This window comes from Necator americanus, chromosome III (assembly GCF_031761385.1).
Source record: "Necator americanus strain Aroian chromosome III, whole genome shotgun sequence".
In the NCBI taxonomy this organism is placed as follows: Eukaryota; Metazoa; Nematoda; class Chromadorea; order Rhabditida; family Ancylostomatidae; genus Necator; species Necator americanus.
In genome coordinates this window covers 23,212,833-23,231,596 of record NC_087373.1, presented here as the reverse complement: position 1 = coordinate 23,231,596, position 18,764 = coordinate 23,212,833, and the positions used below count along the sequence as shown (strand labels likewise).

The following is an 18,764-nucleotide window of genomic DNA, read 5'->3' as shown; positions in this document are numbered from 1 at the left end:
TTGCAACGCGTCACCCTTATGCACGCGCCCCGTCCACGTGCAACCGGTTGAGGTCTCCTCACCAGCCTGGTCCGGTAAAACTAGTGAATAGACTTCTAAGGGACCGGAACGTGTACAAAGAGCGCTGTTCTAACGAACCTCGTAGGAGCTAAAGTGCTTCCCACGCCGTTTTTTTTTACGACGATTACGACGAGATGAGCAGAACATCCCTGGATCTCGAAATTTCCAGCCCCATGGGGGAAAGCTAAATCTTTAGCTTCCCCCATGGTATGCTCCTTTCAAGGAAAATGTAGGTGTTAAAAAAGAGTACAAATTTTTTTCTTGAGAGGTCTTTCTCAAAATATTTCATTCATCAAACTCATAAAGCGCAACAATTCTTTCGCACAACTAAGAAAATCGCTTGCGGAGGTGCTGATTACCGTAACCTCCTTCAAACATGAAAAAATTAAAAGCACGATACGTCCATTCAGTCCGACAATTCACGTGCTCGAAATTCTAGCAACGTCAGAAAGCATTAAAAATCTCAATCAGCAGAAATAGACACGCCAGTTAAATATGATTTCTTAGAATTTCTGAGATCTTTGTTGCAGTCTTCTTTTTTTAACTTTTATTCTTCCACTTCGGTATTCAGGCAAGTGGAAGCAGTGAAAAAATGCATGGCTTTATCAATTTCTAGGGGTTTCATCGCCAAATTTTTCGGTATGCTGCAGCTTCTTATAGATTTCTGGAATGTTCTCCGTAGATCCTGTCCCTTTTTTCCTCTAATTCGCTGTACTACGGCTACAAAATCTAGTATCTGAGCGAAAGAACAGCTCAAAAAATTGTTAACTGCATACCTAACCAAATATAGCAATTAATATATACACTAATATTTTAAGTAGAATAGTATTCGATGGATAATTTTTGACTTTTAGGTCTACGGGTGCATATGAGGTTTAGAGCGTAGATTTCAAGTAACACAGTGAAAAGACAAAGTGCCCGCAGAAAAATAAACATATTTGGAGCACCAAGACTGGGTAGCCAGTTGAACTCAGAATGCAACTCTCTAGAATGATAAAAGAAAAGGACGTGAAATTATTGAGATACTTGCCAAATCTTTACGTCAGAATTCTGTCTACTGTCGGACAGGACGCAACATCAAAAATCTTTCCAAACGCTGAAGTCAAGTTACATAGGATTACTTGATATGCACTTAATTCTGATCACAACGCTTTGATTACTTGATATTCATTTTATAATCAAAACGCTACCTCAGTTCACTTCAAAAGAAGGCGTACCTGTTTATGGAGAAAAAAGTATGTGATGTTGTGTTGTTGATATAGTGATAGCCTCGTGGATAAAAGCGGCTGCACAGTAGGAATATAAGGTCATTTCGAACTGGCATCATACTAGTCACTAATTCTTCGCGATGGAGCCCCGTTTGGCTGCTGGTCGTCAAGCGACTGAACAACGTGTGGAATTGACTCGACAAAGTGTCAACAACAAGGCAGCTGAGAGCGCTTCTGCACTAGCGGATCAACTCGTTCTCGAATTCCTCGTCATGGAGCTCACGGAGCCGCAAGCCGCACAATTAGCAAAAACCGCTGGTGATGGGTGCGTACATGTGTGGTCTTTTATATAATCCTGAAAGATTTCTTCCTTTTTCAGAGCACAACTTCAGTTTATAAGCAATATGTTCGATAAAAATCCGATTCTAGAACGTCTGGCCGCGGTATGGCTGGTTTCCAAAATAAAACTATCTTATATATTTACAATCATATTGGTTTTGTTTTTGTGTCTGTGTCACAAAAGTGCTTTTGTGCGACGGATAGGTTCGTCACAAGAACGTATCAAAAAATAGAGTGCTGGAGTTAGAGACGCCCGTCGTTAGACCAAACAGTACCGAGAAAGTTGTATGAAACGTTGAAAATCTTTTCTTCACCGCGTTGGCTCTATCTGTAGTGCCGATTTCTAAAGTCTTTGGCATATCAATCCATTTGGTATGCGCCAACGCGTTCCACTGCAATCGTAATAGTTGAGATTGTCGAACGCGTGTTGGTCTATACCATGATTTGCGGGAGCCTGATGATCAAGTCAGCGTTTTCATCCTCCCAAATAAGTCATTCCAATTTATCGATACCAGACGGATGAAAGGATTGGTTGGCACCAGGAGAGTTTCGAACCATCCACCTACAGTGCCGTAGTAGTTAGAACTGATGTGTTCGCAGCGGTGCGGTGTAGTGCAGCGACTAGGATTGAGCTCTACACCGCACCTTCGAGTGCAACCTCACCGAGCTTCACGCCGTTTTGATTCGACTATATTCCAACTGCCCGCATCCTCCCATCATGATAGCTAGGAGTGCAGCCTACCTTATGTACGATGATTATCTTTATCATGGTGGTAATATGTAGTCAATTTTGAAATAGTACAGTATTAAAAGGAAAAAAAATGAAATCATTGTCTTCTAGCAGAATGATGCTTACCTCGTTCGCGTTGATGGAAGCCAACAAATGGTGATGATTCGAACACTCACAAAGTTAAGAGTTCGATTGGTAATCACCATTATTAGAGACACGCCCAACATCCTATCGCGTGCTTTAGCTTTGTCCGGGAGCCATATCCCTCAAGGAAATTGTGATGCTCTCAGGGAAATATTTAAGTGTCATAAATTCTGGGCGATTGGCGAGTAGCAACGAGAGAAGACCTCTCGAGACTCCTATTACTTACTTACTTGGATGGCCCGTCTTCACTAAAAGAGGCGTCTCCAACATCTTTTTCAGTCATTTCGTTCTCTCGCCATTGTCATCCCGAGATGTTCTCAAGTTTCGTGTGGGACGTTGACGAGGTTTTCGAACCACAGTCTAGCTGAGCTCTCAATTGGTTCATCCGTTCCACGAACGCATCACCTCATCTCGTTGGCAGCCTGCCTCGAAAGTTTAGAATCTCTTGGGATCCACGCTAGCGTTCATTTAGTTTATGTATCGTCGACTCTTCTCTCAAATGCTATGGGTAGTAGATAGGTTCCTACTCGTGGCTGTTTGTATGCTCACGTCTCCGGCGTAACAGAGCGCTGAAAAAACTGTTGAATCGAAAAGATGGGCACGGAGATCTTCGTCTGTCAACTGGTTAGTGTCTTCCCTGACGAGTACGAATGCTGTCTGCGCTCTCATTTTTCTAGTCATTTCTTCCTTCAAATCTTTCTCCATTTTCATAGAACGTCCAAAGTACAAGTTTGACGAAGTTTCCACGATTCGGGATACTTCAAGTTGTTCAGCTCTGCTCCGCCCTCGTAGTATACGTTCTTCATGAACATTGTCTTCTTCCCGTTTATTTGCAATCCTAATCTCTTCCCTGCTTCGTAAATTCCCTGAGTATAGTGTCTGCTTCATCGGTACTTCTCCAGAAAAAGAGAGCAATGTAGTCCGCAAAAAGGAGATTTGAGAAGAATCTTCCATCAACACCTATGCGTCTTTCTCCCCAACCAAATGATTTCATTATCCACTGCAATGCAGGTGTGAACAGTTTCGGCATAGTAGAGTCGCCTTGTCGTACTTCCTTTACCAATATGGTGGTAGCAGTAGTATGGTGAGGGTGCGATGGAAAAGTTTTATTATAGTGGTGATCGATTGTAGCAATTACCTAATGTGCTCACACATACGGCGTTCACACCTTGATCGACCAGCACTGACAGTGGTGCATTTTCTATGTTGTCAAAGGCATTCCCATAGTCGAGGAAGGTCAGTACAAAGTCTTGCGGTATTCCCGAAAAACCTCTACAACCCTCCTACGACTCGATCTTGATGTAGTCCGTGTAACCCCTGACGGATTTCGGCTTGTTCTTGAGGTTGGGCTTCATCCAGCTTCCTAGATATGCGCATGAACTTGATAACAATTTTGTGAAATACGATTGCCAAGCATTTTGGACGGCACAACGAATATAAAATCAGGAATGAGGGCTGTATCACGTTTCAAGCTCTTGGTCGCGACTCGCACTTTTGAGGGGAGAGTCCGTAAAACTTCATCAGTGGAGATGACCGGGCTGGACATAGGTGTTGACGAATAGAAAAGATTCAAGTAGAAGCTCTCCGTAATGATGTCCATCTCACGATGAGAAGACGTGCGAGTCCCGTCTCCGCTCAGCAAAGCTGCTAGCGGAATATTATATTCGCGGAGATCCCTGCAGAACTTCTTTGGGCTTGTTCTTCCTTGTGTTGCTTCCAGAATTTTTTCCTTCTGTATTTTGAAAAAAAGATCCTTCTACAATGCCTCCTGCAGGTATTGTTTGCTACTAATTGCTCAAATTGCGATTCACATCATAGCTCAAAATTCTTATTCTTTCCGATAATTTCTTGGTGATCTTTGGAAATCGACTCAAGTTTTGACGGCTTCAAGGAACGTTCAGCACAGGCCCGCAGTCTTTTAAGAAGCAAGTAGTAGTTTACTTGGAGTTCTCCTCGATGCCCCAGTCACCCTGGACAAGGAGTCCTTGAGTATGCAATCGTCGTGAACGACTTCTTTCTGCCTTCGTTGCCGATACCAGATGTTCTTTTCCATCGTGTGGGTAAATGATATTTTTGCACCAAGGAGACGATGATCAGAACCACTTGAAAAGATGGTACTACAGAGACGTCAAGTAGACACCTTTTCCGGTTGCTGAGTCTTATGTCGGTTTAATCCAAATCTTCTGATCCTTTATTTCTCCTCTTTTCGTATTTTTGCATTGAAGTCAACAATAACAAATTTGCATAAGGACTCCAGGATTGCAAATCATATCCTCCAGCTCCTCATGAAACGTGTTCTAATCGTAATCATCAGTTGTTGATAATCATGAATATTAGTTGATTATGCTCATTTATTTTCGGCGTGAATGGCAAAGATAAGAATGGTCATACGAAACGATAGGATCTCGTGAGAATCGACAAGATGGACGACAGATGGATGCACAACAAAACCAACACCAGCTACATTTCGCGGCCGAACTTGGTTTCATGCAGAGTGATCAGTTGAAATTTCATACGATTTGCTGCCCCGAGATGAGCATGCAGGTTAGCGTTTGCGAACACTATTCTCATGTTGTAACAGCAAAGTCCAAGACAGTCTCCATGGAGAGTCGTCCATCTGTCGCCTGGGTCTAGAATCGAAGATGTCCTGAGCAACCTGAGATTTGATCGCCTCTCACAGTTCCCACACCATTCCACGTCTGGAGGGCAGAGGTCAGTGTGCAGGCGGTGCATATGCTGGAGCGGCAAGTAGACTTTTCCGATACTAAGCAACCCTGCCATGGTGAGCTTACCTTCCACCATATGTCATTGCCAACCTATATTGATCAGGAAGCCACCTTGCAAGATTTCGCTAAGACGGTGGTGAATCATAGTAGTAGCTTATTCTTAGCCAGGCTTCCTATTTCGCAAAGTTGGAATTTCGTGGTGTCAAATTCCTTCTCAGTTTGGGGACCCTATCTGAGAACATACTTCCACTGTGCATCGCAGTCCGACGACTGGAGTCGCCTCTTCACTATGAGGCGGTAACTCGTTGTGAAGGATTTCTGTTAAATGATTGCAGCTACGAGATGTTTCCGCTGGTGTAGTTTCTGTAGTTTCCTTACTAAATTACAAGCGTCATAACATAGAGGAGGTACCTCGAGTTTGTTTTAAGTGTTTATCCTAGTGGCATTGCCACGATTCTGAGACGTAGTCTGTAACGCCAATTGCAACGATCATCATCAGTAGACACCATCGATCTGCATATCACTAATCAACTTGCAGTCATAAATTTCCCTTCTGACAAAGACAGAAGTTTTCAAAAGAAGAACGAATGCTCATTGACTGGAGTACTGTTAAGCTATCCTTCCCAAAATGTTCATTTCTGGTTCTTTCTTCCTTAAAGGCGTCACCCCATGAATCTGAGGTGATACTGATTTCAGGTGGGGTATCTGTGTACGGGATCGTAGATTATGGAGAGGTGGGTGATTTCTTTCCGTCCATTTCTTGCTATTTGGCGCAAAAAACGGCCCGGAAGATACGGCGTGTGCACACGGCTGGCGCGCTCCAATCGAACTCGTTGTAGAAATAGCGCAGCCTAAATTCCGGGCCGTTTTTTTACGGCAATTAGGAAGAAATGGAAGGATTCATCCCTTCTCCTTAAACTACGATCCCGTATACGAATACTCCACCTGAAATCCGTACCACCTCAGATTCGTGGGGTGATGCCTTTAAAGTTCACTGAAGTGTGTGTGAAATGGTTAATTTGGTTGCTCTATTGGAGAACGACAAAAACAATATTTTGGGAGAATTCTAGGAAATATTTGTTACTACGACAACTAGCGAGTAGTAGTATTCATTGTGGTGTTGTTTGTAGCAGAAAATGCAACAATGATTATAAAGATGTTATTCTTTGAGGAACACATGGTGAGACTCGCCGAAGACCTAGAACTCATAGATGTAAAGTAGGTGTTTTGCAGAGTGCGGTGGCTCAAATTCTGGGACCTGCTGTGCAGCGAAACACACTCCATCAACACGAAGAGTTTGATGAATCTGCTATTACTGTTGAGAACGCACAACACCTGCGTTTATTGTACCAAATCCGTGAAGTTCTTCAACGTCGGAATACTCAGCATCATGCGATGCATGTCATAGCTGAAGCACCTCGAGCATCCACCACAACTACCACATCCATCCCAACTCAAGCACAGCAGCAGGATCTTCTCTGCCTAACTAACGCTGCTGCTTGCTCTAGACAATGCGAAAACTGCGGAAACAGTCAGCAGAAATTCACGTATTTAGCACATTTAATGCAAAAATTACGCGTTGGACCCAGCAACATGAACTACGTCTCTCAACGTGAAATCGAGTCTGGACTCTTCAAAACTGCAACAACATTTAAAAATACAAGCTCGGCACAAATAGTGACGCATCAAAGATCCGCGGTGCGAACTTCGAAAACTACGGTATGTTCCATCTTCTCATCAATATTGGTTCGACGCTGAGTGATCACCAGACGCCGAAACGTTAGCCAGAATAAAGATCAATAACAATCTTGGTTCTGCTTAAAAAAGTAGTACACAGAACATCATTCCTTCGCATGTAAGAATTTAAGTACATCTAATTGATCATAATTGATATACATTCAATAAGCAGCTCTTGAGGTGTATTCTGCAGCAGAACAACGGGAAGACAGTTCCAATGTTCATAGTTTAACAGAGGCCATTTTTACGCCACCTTAATGCTATGATAAATCTTCGATGCTTAGATGTAAATGAAAAATAGAGTTCCAACTCGCTGAAGTTTAAAGTGTTGAAGTCTCCCGTACTTATTATATTCGTTACTCTCACACGTTGCACGCGAATACAAAAGAATACAGAGGAAGCTTATCGGGATCATTTTAGAAGCGGAAACATTATGTATCTGACGACAGGGCTTGCGTGCGAGTAACTTTTTGCGCTACCTGTGCAGCACTAGGAAAAAGCGTGAGAAAAAAAAGGCAAGAAGCTTGCCAGAGCGGCCGAGTCAAACACTAAGAAATAACCTGAAAACCGCTAATTTTTTCTAGCTTGTTTGGTTTGTAATATATCTAATTTCCAATTATTCAGCTCTGATGCAGAAGTCAGTTCAACATTTAATACTTTTCATAAGTTCGTGTTTCCACGCTCTGAAATCGCATGGCTACGCAATCAGAATGTTCATGAACAGATCACGCTATATTTTTGCTTTATGCAACATCTATGAAATTGATGAACATATATTGTAGATGAAGAAACTCTGCATCAGTGATATGAAATTGTGCTGGTTTTTCCTCTCGGAGCATCCGGTAGTTTCTAATTTAAATTAACAAATAATTCTAGGAAAAGATGGAGGGTAATGATATGACCATGTCTGTGAAAATCTATATTCCATCCCCGCCACCGTAGGTCACCGGAGACTTTTCGTTTGCTTGAAAAATTTTTTGCAGTCGGTTTCTCTATAAAAATTGCAGCGGTATAAAGTGCAGCTACATTGGACGCCTGATTGGACCGAATGGAATAACAATACGAGAACTGCAACTGGAAACTCGTTGTCACATCGCAGTTCGGGGAAGAGGAAGCATCAAGGTTGGGTTTTTTTAACGGCCGCAGAAGGAACCATTAGCATTATCAGGATAGCAAGTTGTACCGAAAGATGCGTCATAAACCTGGTTTTGGACATCTTAGAGAAGATACGCATGTGTTGATTGAAGCAAAAGCTCCGAATCGCGCAGAGTGAGTAAATACTGCTAGACTACACTTCTGCTAAAATGAAAAACATTTTTCAGGTGCCGGTCATTAATCGAAAAGGCAAAGAAGCGCATTTCGGATATGTTTACGCCGGAATTCGACACCCTAAAAAGGGAACAGCTTATTCATCTGGCAATGCTGAATGGAACATATCGACAGAGCGTTTCCTCACCTAAATCTATTTGACATGGTGCAAAACATCAACATCAAAGTCATCACCAAAACTTTCCTTTATAGTCACCACAGCTGATAATTTGGGTGATTTTCTTTTGCTTCTCATTTCATTCCTGGAACAGCACTTGTTTTGAAATTCTAGCCATGCATCTGTAACTCACATTCTGTTCGCTAACTTTGTAACTGGTTGCAAATGAATTGTTTCTGTGCACCGATTTCTTTAGCATTACTCATATCCTGGATGTGTCCTAGAGCATACGTTAGACCATACAGCGCTATTTTCCAAAAATTTCAATAATTATTTTTTCGACTGTATTCGTTGGCGGAAGTAAGCGCAAGCGATGCATAGCGATATATATATATATATATATATATATATATATATATATATATATATATATATATACCAGCCTGAACGTCCGGCTAAAGCCGGACTTCCGGACTTCCGGACTTCAGGCTTTTTTTTGCTGTTCGCTTCGCTCGCCTTCATCGATCAATGAGAAATGCCAGTAGCGAAATTTTTGTAAGATTAGAATTGCTTTTTTCTATCAACTCTTCTTTCAATTTTTTTTACCCGAAAATTTAAGCATAGATGAAGGATATTCCCTAAACGCTCAGTTCTATATTTGGAGAATATGTTTCTCTCAAACCTCCACAATATGGAAACATCATTTGAAGTAGTTCGAGTTTTCTCCGTTCTCAGCTATTAGCAAAGAATGATGTGCTAACACGAACACGTGAATATCACTATCGTAGTGATAAAAAATAAAATACCAAACCGACGCCATGGTATTCATCTCCCTCTCCTTTTGTGATTTCTTGACTGAGACACACACACGTGACAGAATACGCTCGTTATTATACAGCATGATAGTTTGCAAATTTGGAAGTGTACGTTCACATAAAAGTTCATTTACCCTCACTAACATACGAGAGAAACTAACTTGCCTTATCAAAGACAGCAGACATTTCTAAATTGCTTTGGACAATGGTGAAAAGGTAGAGTCCTCACCTATCAGATGAATGGCGATGGTTACCTCACCGGTGCAAAATTTACCATCATTATGGAATATTTTCGTGACACACACATACGCACACACACACACACTAACACACACATACGGACTAAGCGCCTTATTATATAGTGTGATATATATATATATATATATATATATATATATATATATATATATATGTATATATATATACCAGTCTGAATGTCCGGCTAAAGCCGGACTTCAGACTTTCGGTGATTTTAGCTTCGCTCCCCTTCACTGATCAATGAAAGTTAATAGTAGTGGTGTTTTCTGTAAAATTAGATTTGTGTTTCTTTAACAACGCTTTCCTTCTCTTCTTTATATTATAAATTAAGGCGGAAGGTTACGGAGTTTTCCTTCCAAACGCGTCAATTCTACATTTGGAGAATATTCGATCATCAGCTACAAACACTACTTCGATGCCAGAATAATATAGATACAATTTGAAAACATTACTCGAAGTATGGGTGTTCCTCCTGTTTTCCCCCAATAGTTATCACAGAATGATGTTTTAACATAAAATAACGTGAAAGACATCATCCTATTAATAAAGATAACGTTCTACGTCAAATCACATAAACATTTTGCTACTATTTAAGTAGCCAGTTTCTGAGAACGGCATGCTACAAACTTGAGGCGAAAGAAGAAGGAAATAGGCACACGGGAGTAGTCATAAAGGTGAAGAGCAAAGCGCCAAGTGGTTACGGCTATGAAACGGCTGCAACCATTTACCTTTTGCGTCATGCACACTAATTTATTGCGCTCCAATGACCGGGTCCACCGACGCCGGTGGATCCGTCACACCCCACATTATAGCAATCTGGCGCCGTTGGACCCGTCGCACCCCATTTTATGGGTATCTGGCGCCGGTGGACCCGTCGCACCCCATTTTATAGCTATATGACCATAGCGCACCAATCCGACGCCGGGTGAACCCGTCGCACCCCCTTTTTCGAATTTCGTGACACACAGACAAACACACACACACACACACACACACACACACACACACACACACACACACACACACACACACACACACACACACACACACACACACACACACACACACACACACACACACACACAACACACACACACACACACACACACACACACACACACACACACACACACACACACACACACACACACACACACACACACACACACACACACGCGCGCGCGCGGACTAAGCTCGTTATTATTTATCATGATACTAGTCTGAGCGTCAGGCTAAAGCCGGGCTTCAGACTTCTTGTGGGGCTTGCTTTACTCGCCTTCACTGATCAGCGAAGATTAATATTAGTGTTATTAGTTCTATGAAATTGGACTTGTGTATCTCCAACAACCTTTCTTCCTTTTTATATTATAACTAAAAGCGAAAGATCTCACAGTCTTCTTTCTAAACGCGTCAGTTCTACGTTTAGAGAACATTCGAACCTCAGCTTCAAACACTTCTTATTAATATATATTAGACAAAATTCAAAAGCATCACGCAAAATATGGGTTTTCCTCTTGTTTTCTATAAATAGTTATCAGAGAATGATGTTTTGTCATAAAATGACGTGAAAGTCATCATCTTACTGATAAAGATAACGTTGTCAGATCACATAAACATCCTGCTACTGTTTAAGCAGCAGTTTGCATGCGTGTTTCCACTTTCTGAAAACGGCATGCCAAAAACTTGAGGCGAACAAAGAAGGAAATAGGCACGCGGAGGAGTAATAAAAGTGAAAAGCAAAGCGCCTGGTGGCCACGACTATGAAACGGCTGCAACAATTTATCTTTTGCGACATGCACACGAAGTTATTGCGTGGCAATCGGACGCCGCGGGACCCGTCGCACACCATTTTAGGGATATCTGGCCCCGGTATACCCGTCGCACCCCATTTTAGAGCTATTTGGCACCAGCGCACCAATCCGACGCCGGTAGACCCGTCGCACCACATTTTATAGCTTACTGGCGCCGAGGCAACAACTCGACGCCGCTGGACCCGTCGCACCCCCTTCTACAGGTATCTGACGCCGACGCACTAATCCGACGCCACTGGACCCGTCGCACCCCCCTTTTCAAATTTCGTGACACACACAAACACATACACACAATAGAATAAGAACGTTATTTTATCATGATCGTGATCATGATCATGATATATAATAACGGGCTTATTCTGTCACGTGTGTCTGTCTGTGTGTGTGTGTCAGTAACGAAATTCAAAAAGGGGGGTGCGACGGGTCCACCGGCGTCGGTTTGGTGTGCCGGCGCCTTATAGCTATAATACGGGATGTGACGGGACCACCGGCGCAGGATACCTATAGGAGGGTGACGGCCCACCGACGCCAGATACCTATAGAAGCGGGTGCAACGGGTCCACCGGCGTCGGGTTCGCGCTGGCGCCAGATAGCTATAACGTGGGGTGAGGCGGGTCCCGCGGAATACCCATACTTCGAGTAATGCTTTCAAATTGTATCTATAGAGTTGGTGCCTCAAATTGCATCTATAGAGTTGTCGAGTTGGTGCCTCGACGCTAGAAAGCTATAATATGGGGGTGCGACGGGTCCACCGGCGCCAAATACCTATACGAGGGGGTGCGACGGGTCCACCGGCGCCAGATACGTATAGAAGGGGGTGCGACGGGTCCCGGCCAAATACCTATAGAAGGGGGTGCGACGAGTACACCGGCGCCAGATACCTACAAAAGGGGACGCCAAATACCTATAGGAGGGGGTGCGACGGGTCTACTGGCGCCAGATACCTATAGAAGGGGGTGCGACGAGTACACCGGCGCCAGATACCTGTTGAAGGGGGTGCGACGGGTCCACTGGCGCCAGATACCTGTTGAAGGGGGTGCGACGAGTACACCGGCGCCAGATACCTGTTGAAGGGGGTGCGACGGGTCCACTGGCGCCAGATACCTATAGAAGGGGGTGCGACGGGTCCACCGGCGCCAGATACCTATGGAAGGGGGTGCGGCGGATCCACCGGCGTCGGTGGACCCTGCCATTGGTAGTAACTCAGAGTGCATGACGTAAAAGATAAATGTTTGCAGCCGTTTCATAGCCGTGACCACTGGGCGCTTTGCTCTTCACCTTCATGACTCCTCCGTGTGCATATTTCCTTCTTTGTTCGCCTCAGGTTTGTAGCATGCCGTTCTCAGAAAGTGGAAACACGCATCCAAACGTCTGCTTAAATAGTAGCAAGATGTTTACGTGATCTGACGTGGAACGTTATCTTTATCAGTAGGATGATGCCTTTCACGTCATTTTATGTTAAAACAACATTTGATAACTATTGGGGGAAATCAGGAATAATACCCATAGTTCGAGTAATGCTTTCAAATCGTATCTGTATTATTTTGCTATCTACATTAATCTCAGGTTGCTCAGGACGTCATTGATTCTGGACCAAGGCGACACATGCACAACTCGCCATGGAGACTGTCTCAGACTGTGTACTTACAACGCGAGAACAGTTTCCACAGACGCTGACCTACATGCTCTTCTCGGAACTGCAGAGCGTATCAAATTTCATGTGATTGCTCTGCAGGAGACTAAGTGCAGAAGGAGCGACGTACGACAGATGAATGACGGTACACTCGTCATTCGTGGAGAGAAGGTTCCGTCGCGAAATGTAGGCGGTGTTGGTTTTGTTGTGCACCCATCTGTCGTCTATCTCGTCGATTCTCACGAGATCCTGTCACCTCGTCTAGCCATTCTTCGCCTCCGCCCTCTGCGCCAAAAATCCATCAGTATCATCAATTGCTACTCACCAACATCAGCAGCTGATGAATCCGAATTGGACGCGTTTTACGAGGAGCTGGAGGAAGTAGTCCGCAACGAGAAGTCCTTCTACAAATTCGTTGTCGGAGGCTTCAACGCAAAACTAGGAAAGGCCACAGAAGAGGAATACAGGATTGGAAGATTTGGACTATAGGGGACCGGAATGAAAATGGCAATCGTCTCGCCGGGCTGTTGTCCGCCGCTCGCCTCTTTCATGAGAACTCTCTTTTCATGAAAAAAGATCATCGTCGTGGACATGGGAATCGCCCAATGGCGCAACTCGTGCGGAGAGCGACCACATACTCACCAACCGGAGGTGGTGTCTACTTGACGTCTCAATAGTACCATCCTTTTGTAGTGGTTCTGATCACCGTCTCCTTCGTGCGAAAATACGACTTAGCCACATGATCGAAAAGAACACCTGCTATCGGCAACGAAGGAGAAAAGAAGTCGTCTACGACGATTGCGTACTCGAGGACTCCCTGTCCCAAGGTGACTGGCACATCGAGGAGGACCCAAACGTGAACTACGAGATGCTGCTCAGAGGATTACGAGTCTGTGCTGAACGTGCCTCGAAGCCGCGCACGACAAACTTAGATCGAATTTCGAAGACCATCAAGGAATTGTTGGAAAGAAGAAGGGCTTTGAGGCTTGATCCGAATGCATCGCACATTGGGCGGTTAGTAGCAAACACTAGCTGCAGAGAAGCGTTGCAGGAGGATCTTTTGAAGTACAGGCAGAAGAAGATTCTAGAAGCAGCACAAAGAAGAACGAGTCTAAAGAAGTGCCGCAGGGATCTCCGCGAATATAATATTCCGCTAGCAACCTTGCTGAGCGAAGACGGGACTCGCACGTCTTCTCGTCGTGAGATGGAAATCAGGTTCTACTCGAACCTTTTCCATTCATCAACTCCTGTGTCAAGCCCAATCATCCCCACTGGCGAAGCTCCACCGCGGATTCTCCCTTCGGAAGTACGAGTCGCTATCAAGAGCATGAAACCTGGCACAGCCCCCGGACCTGATTTTATATGAGCAGACTTTCTTCGGGCTGGTGGCCATCCGCTTCATGTAATCTTAGCAGCGTATATGACATCCTATCTTCAGAAAGAAAGGATCCCAGACCGGTGGAAGACCTCGCGAACCGTTCTTATCCATAAGAAAGGTGACCGAGAGGACCTTCGGAACTACCGTCCGATATGCTTGCTGAGCGTGTTATACAAAACATTCACCAAGATCATCCTCACACGCATATCTAGGACGCTGGATGAAGCCCAGCCTCAAGAACAAGCTGGATTCCGCCAGGGATTCAGCTGCTTGGACCACATCCAGACTGTACCGAGGGTCATAGAAGTTTGCCGGGAATACCGCCTGCCCCTTGTTCTAACCTTCGTCGACTATGAGAAAGCCTTTGACAGCGTAGAAACGAATACAATACTGTCAGCGCTGGTCGATCAAGGTGTGGACGCGTCGTATGTGAGGACATTAGCCAATTGCTACGAACGATGTACGACTAGGATACAGCTTTTCCACCGCCCTCTCACCATACCCATTGGAAAGGGGGTGCGACAAGGCGATACTATATCGCCGAAGCTGTTCACGGTTGCATTGCAATGGATAATGAAATCACTATCCTGGGAAAAAGGGGCGTACGTGTTGATGGAAGATTTCTTTCGAACCTTCGTTTCGCGGACGACATCGTTCTCTTTTCGAGCAGTACCAATGAAGCAGAAACGATGCTCAACGAATTGAACGAAGCAGGGAAGAGAATAGGACTACGAATAAACAGAAAGAAGACACAGTTCATGAAGAACGCCGACGTGTTCGCTGCACGGATGGACCAGCTGAGAGCTCAGCTGGATACGGCCCAAGGACCTCGTCAATGTCACTCACGAAGCTTGAGAACATCTTGGATGAAAATGGCGAGGGAACGAAACGAGTGGAAGAGATGCTGGGGCCTCACATCCAGTGAAGAGTCCAGTCTAAGTATCTAAGTATCTACATTAATGTGGCATCGAAGGAGTGTTTGTAGCCGATGGTCGAATATTCTCCAATTGTAGAATTGACGCGTTTAGAAGGAAAACTCCGCAATCTTTCGCCTTAATTTATAATATAAAGAAGAGAAGGAAAGCGCTGTAAAGCACCACTACTATTAACTTTCATTGATCAGTGAAGGGGAGGGAAGCTAAAACCACGAAAAGTCTGAAGTCCGGCTTTAGCCGGACATTCAGACTGGTATATAATAACGGGCTTATTCTGTCACGTGTGTCTGTCTGAGTGTGTGTGTCAGTCACGAGATTCAAAAAGGGGGTGTGACGGGCCCACCGGCGTCGGTTTGGTGTGCCGGCGCCTTATAGCTATAATACGGGGTGTGACGGGACCGCCGGCGCCAGATACCTATAGGAGAGTGACGGCCCACCGACGCCAGATACCTATAGAAGCGAGTGCGACGGGTCCACCGGCGTCGGGTTCGCGCTGGCGCCAGATAGCTATAACGTGGGGTGAGACGGGTCCCGCGGAATACCCATACTTCGAGTAATGCTTTCAAATTGTATCTATATTATTCTGGCATCGAAGGAGTGTTTGTAGCCTATGGTCGAATATTCTCCAATTGTAGAATTGACGCGTTTAGAAGGAAAACTCCGTAATCTCTCGCTTTAGCCGGACATTATATAATAACGAGCTTAGTCCGTATGTGTGTGTCTGTGTGGATGTGTCTTTGTCTGTGTGTCACGAAATTCGAAAAAGAGGGTGCGACGGGTCCCCCGGCGTCGGATTGGTGCGCCAGCGCCAGACCCCTATAGAAGGGGTGCGACGGGTCCACCAGCGTCGGATTGGTGCGCCGGCGCCAGATAGCTGTAGGAGGGGGTGCGACGGATCTCGCTGCATCGAAATGGTGCGCAATAACTTTGTGTGCATGTCGCAAAAGGTAAATGGGATGTTTCATAGCCGTGGAAACTGTGCGCGTTGCTTTTCACCTCTATTTCTCCTCTGGGCGTCTTTTTCCTTCCACATTTGCCTCAGGTTGGTATAATGCCTTCCTCAGAAAGTGGAAACACGAATGAAAAAGGCTGCTTAAATAGTAGACAACAGTTTACATGATTTGACCAGGAACATTATCTTTATCAGTACATTGATGTTCTTCCCGTCATTTTATGCCAAAACATCATTCTTTGATAACTGTTGCAGGGAAGCAGGAGGGAAACCCAAATTTCGAGTAATGCTTTCAAATTGTGTCCACATTTTATATTGGCATTGACGGAGTGATTGAAGCTGAAGTTTGAATATTCTCCAAATGTAGAACTGACGCGGTTAGAAAGAAAACTATGAAATCTTTTGTCTTTGTTTACAATAAAAAAGAAAGATGAAAACATTGTTAGAAAACGGAATTCTGACTTTACAGAAAATGTCACTACCATTAATTTTTGATTAATTTTGATTAATTGATCAGTGAAGGCGAGCGAAGAGAACACCACAAAAAAGTCTGAGGTCCGGCTTTAGCCGGACATTCAGACTGGTATATATATATATATATATATATATATATATATATATATATATATATACCAGTCTGAATGTCCGGCTAAAGCCGGACTTCAGACTTTCGGTGGTTATAGCTTCGCTCCCCCTCACTAATAAGTAAAAGTTAATAATAGCGGTATCTTTTCTGTAAAATTAAGAAAAAAAATTATGAAAAAAAACTTTCCTTCTCTCCTTCATATTATAAATTAAGGCGAAAGATTACGGAGTTTTCCTTCTAAACGCGTGAATTCTACATTTGGAGAATATTCGACCGAATATTCGAACTGATATTGACTCATATCGTGTAACTCAATTGCGAAAATGAACAATAACAATTATGCATCTACTTCTGCGTCTATTGTCATGAGGTATTTTCTTCACTATTAAATCATCTGCGCGGTTGTTTATGGCCTGCACTACAGGCATCATATAACCAGAACGGTGAGGTTTTGCAACTTTCAGTCAGCGCCAAGCAGTTCGAGGCCGTTTTTAATCACTGCCATGGTCACCGTAGAAAGCTCTATTTTCTTGCAAGTTTGTTGTATGCAACAACCAAATATGAGAGCTTTGGTAATTCTTTCGTACTCTGCACGTTGTTTCTGATGTTGCATGACAAGCGTCAAATAATTCGGCCGATCCTTGATTCCCTTCTCTGATTTAGCATGCTGCTTTGTACCGAAATCTTGTCACTAATACTGTTAGAATCAAAAAGCATTCTTTTAATCTCTAATTAAGTGCGATTTTTGATAATGCCAATCCCATCTATTTTTCCATCGTGATAGCATCTTCTCTCCGAAGAAGTCAGGGCGAAGTGAAAGCAAAGTTGATTCATGGGATTAGGATTGGTTATTGCTTATTTAGACGTGGGAGCCTACTTATGAACAGTAGAAATGAGTGAAATCGAGACCAATATCATGCAAATTATGCCACAATACATAGGAGGTAGTTGATGTCTGACAAAAAAGGCTATAGCTAGATCAGAAAGAAGGACAAGTCGATGTGGTCACAAATCGATCACATATTTAACTGCGTCAAATAGTGTGGCAGTCTGTGATTCCCTTTCACCATTTAAGAGATACACTTCTGTTGACCTTCTAATTGTACTGACACCATTCCACTTATATGGCGTTTATCATATTTTTGTATGCTGGTAGTTCTCCTCTCGTTGTAATTTTCCAATCTTCCATTTACCTTCGGCCGCAAAAAATTTGAATCTCGTTGTGTTGTTGTTCGGGTGGATGAGCCGAAGATCTGTCCGCAATGGCGATAATGGCACGGAATTAAGGATTATTTTTTGGTATTCTAACAGTATTAATCGCAATATTTAGGCACAAAGTAACGTACAACGAACTTGTTCTCCTATACGCAGGGAAGGCGGTGTAGCCTGTCTTCGGGCAGGCACCACTGTTGTGTCGTTGCCGTGTCACTGATCTGTGATAAACTCGTTCCTAAAGCTTTGTACTTGACGACGTTACTGCTTAACGACTTTTACATGATCATTGCTAGATGCTAAAATCTCCGTCTAAAATGCAGTTGACGCTTGAGATTTCAACTTTATGGTGCATTTAACGAAAACGGCATTTGTAATTTCCGTCGAAGTTTGCTGTTTTATGTTCATGACAGTACTTTACTTCCGAATCATTCCAAAAAACTAATGGAAGTGCTTTAGGTTGGTTTACAGTATCCTAGATCACATTTTTTAAGGAAATGTAATAAGAAAATTGTGTGGTATCCTATAATCCTTTATGCATCGCTTTTTTTTAAAAGAGGTGTAGGGAATGTCAGGCGCTCATCAACTCTCTAAGAATTTTCTTTTTCCGGGACGATTAAGAAACTGGATCCAGCGAGAAAACAAAAACGACCACAGCAACATCATGCTGGCATTTTGAAGAAAATTTGGAAGCGCTGCAAGCCATAGGACATCATAGGACAACCAGGTCATAAGCGCTCATTTCAAAAGACAGTGCCTCGGCATCATTTCAAAAAAGAGTTCCTCGGCATAAAATGTCATGAGTTCCAGAAAA

At 43.7% G+C, this 18,764-nt stretch overlaps 5 protein-coding genes across 6 annotated transcripts; all 5 read left to right on the top strand.

The window, feature by feature from the left end:
* Positions 1-1,408: 1,408 nt before the first annotated feature.
* RB195_010601 (uncharacterized protein) lies at positions 1,409-9,870 on the top strand (the record flags this gene model as incomplete). 2 transcript variants are annotated; one of them, XM_064191689.1, is made up of 9 exons in its annotated part: positions 1,409-1,593; positions 1,648-1,711; positions 6,441-6,926; positions 7,821-7,882; positions 7,952-8,066; positions 8,113-8,213; positions 8,267-8,390; positions 8,466-8,486; positions 9,775-9,870. In XM_064191689.1, 9 exons carry the CDS (start codon positions 1,409-1,411, stop codon positions 9,868-9,870), a joined length of 1,254 nt encoding a protein of 417 aa, XP_064049272.1. The 2 variants fall into 2 exon arrangements, with proteins under 2 accessions (XP_064049272.1, XP_013292860.2); XM_013437406.2 differs by lacking the exons at positions 8,466-8,486; positions 9,775-9,870 and having other exon boundaries at positions 8,267-8,414.
* Positions 9,871-13,022: 3,152 nt separating this feature from the next.
* On the top strand, positions 13,023-13,376 carry RB195_010600 (uncharacterized protein; the record flags this gene model as incomplete). Its single annotated transcript, XM_064191688.1, has 1 exon — positions 13,023-13,376. The coding sequence occupies one exon, from the start codon at positions 13,023-13,025 to the stop codon at positions 13,374-13,376; it is 354 nt and encodes a 117-aa protein (XP_064049271.1).
* Positions 13,377-13,626: 250 nt separating this feature from the next.
* Positions 13,627-14,253, top strand: RB195_010599 (uncharacterized protein; the record flags this gene model as incomplete). The annotated part of the gene is made up of 1 exon (XM_064191687.1): positions 13,627-14,253. One exon carries the CDS (start codon positions 13,627-13,629, stop codon positions 14,251-14,253), a length of 627 nt encoding a protein of 208 aa, XP_064049270.1.
* Positions 14,254-14,307: 54 nt separating this feature from the next.
* Positions 14,308-15,212, top strand: RB195_010598 (uncharacterized protein; the record flags this gene model as incomplete). Its single annotated transcript, XM_064191686.1, has 2 exons — positions 14,308-14,677; positions 14,743-15,212. 2 exons carry the CDS (start codon positions 14,308-14,310, stop codon positions 15,210-15,212), a joined length of 840 nt encoding a protein of 279 aa, XP_064049268.1.
* On the top strand, positions 14,832-15,212 carry RB195_010597 (uncharacterized protein; the record flags this gene model as incomplete). Its single annotated transcript, XM_064191685.1, has 1 exon — positions 14,832-15,212. The coding sequence occupies one exon, from the start codon at positions 14,832-14,834 to the stop codon at positions 15,210-15,212; it is 381 nt and encodes a 126-aa protein (XP_064049269.1).
* Positions 15,213-18,764: the final 3,552 nt, after the last annotated feature.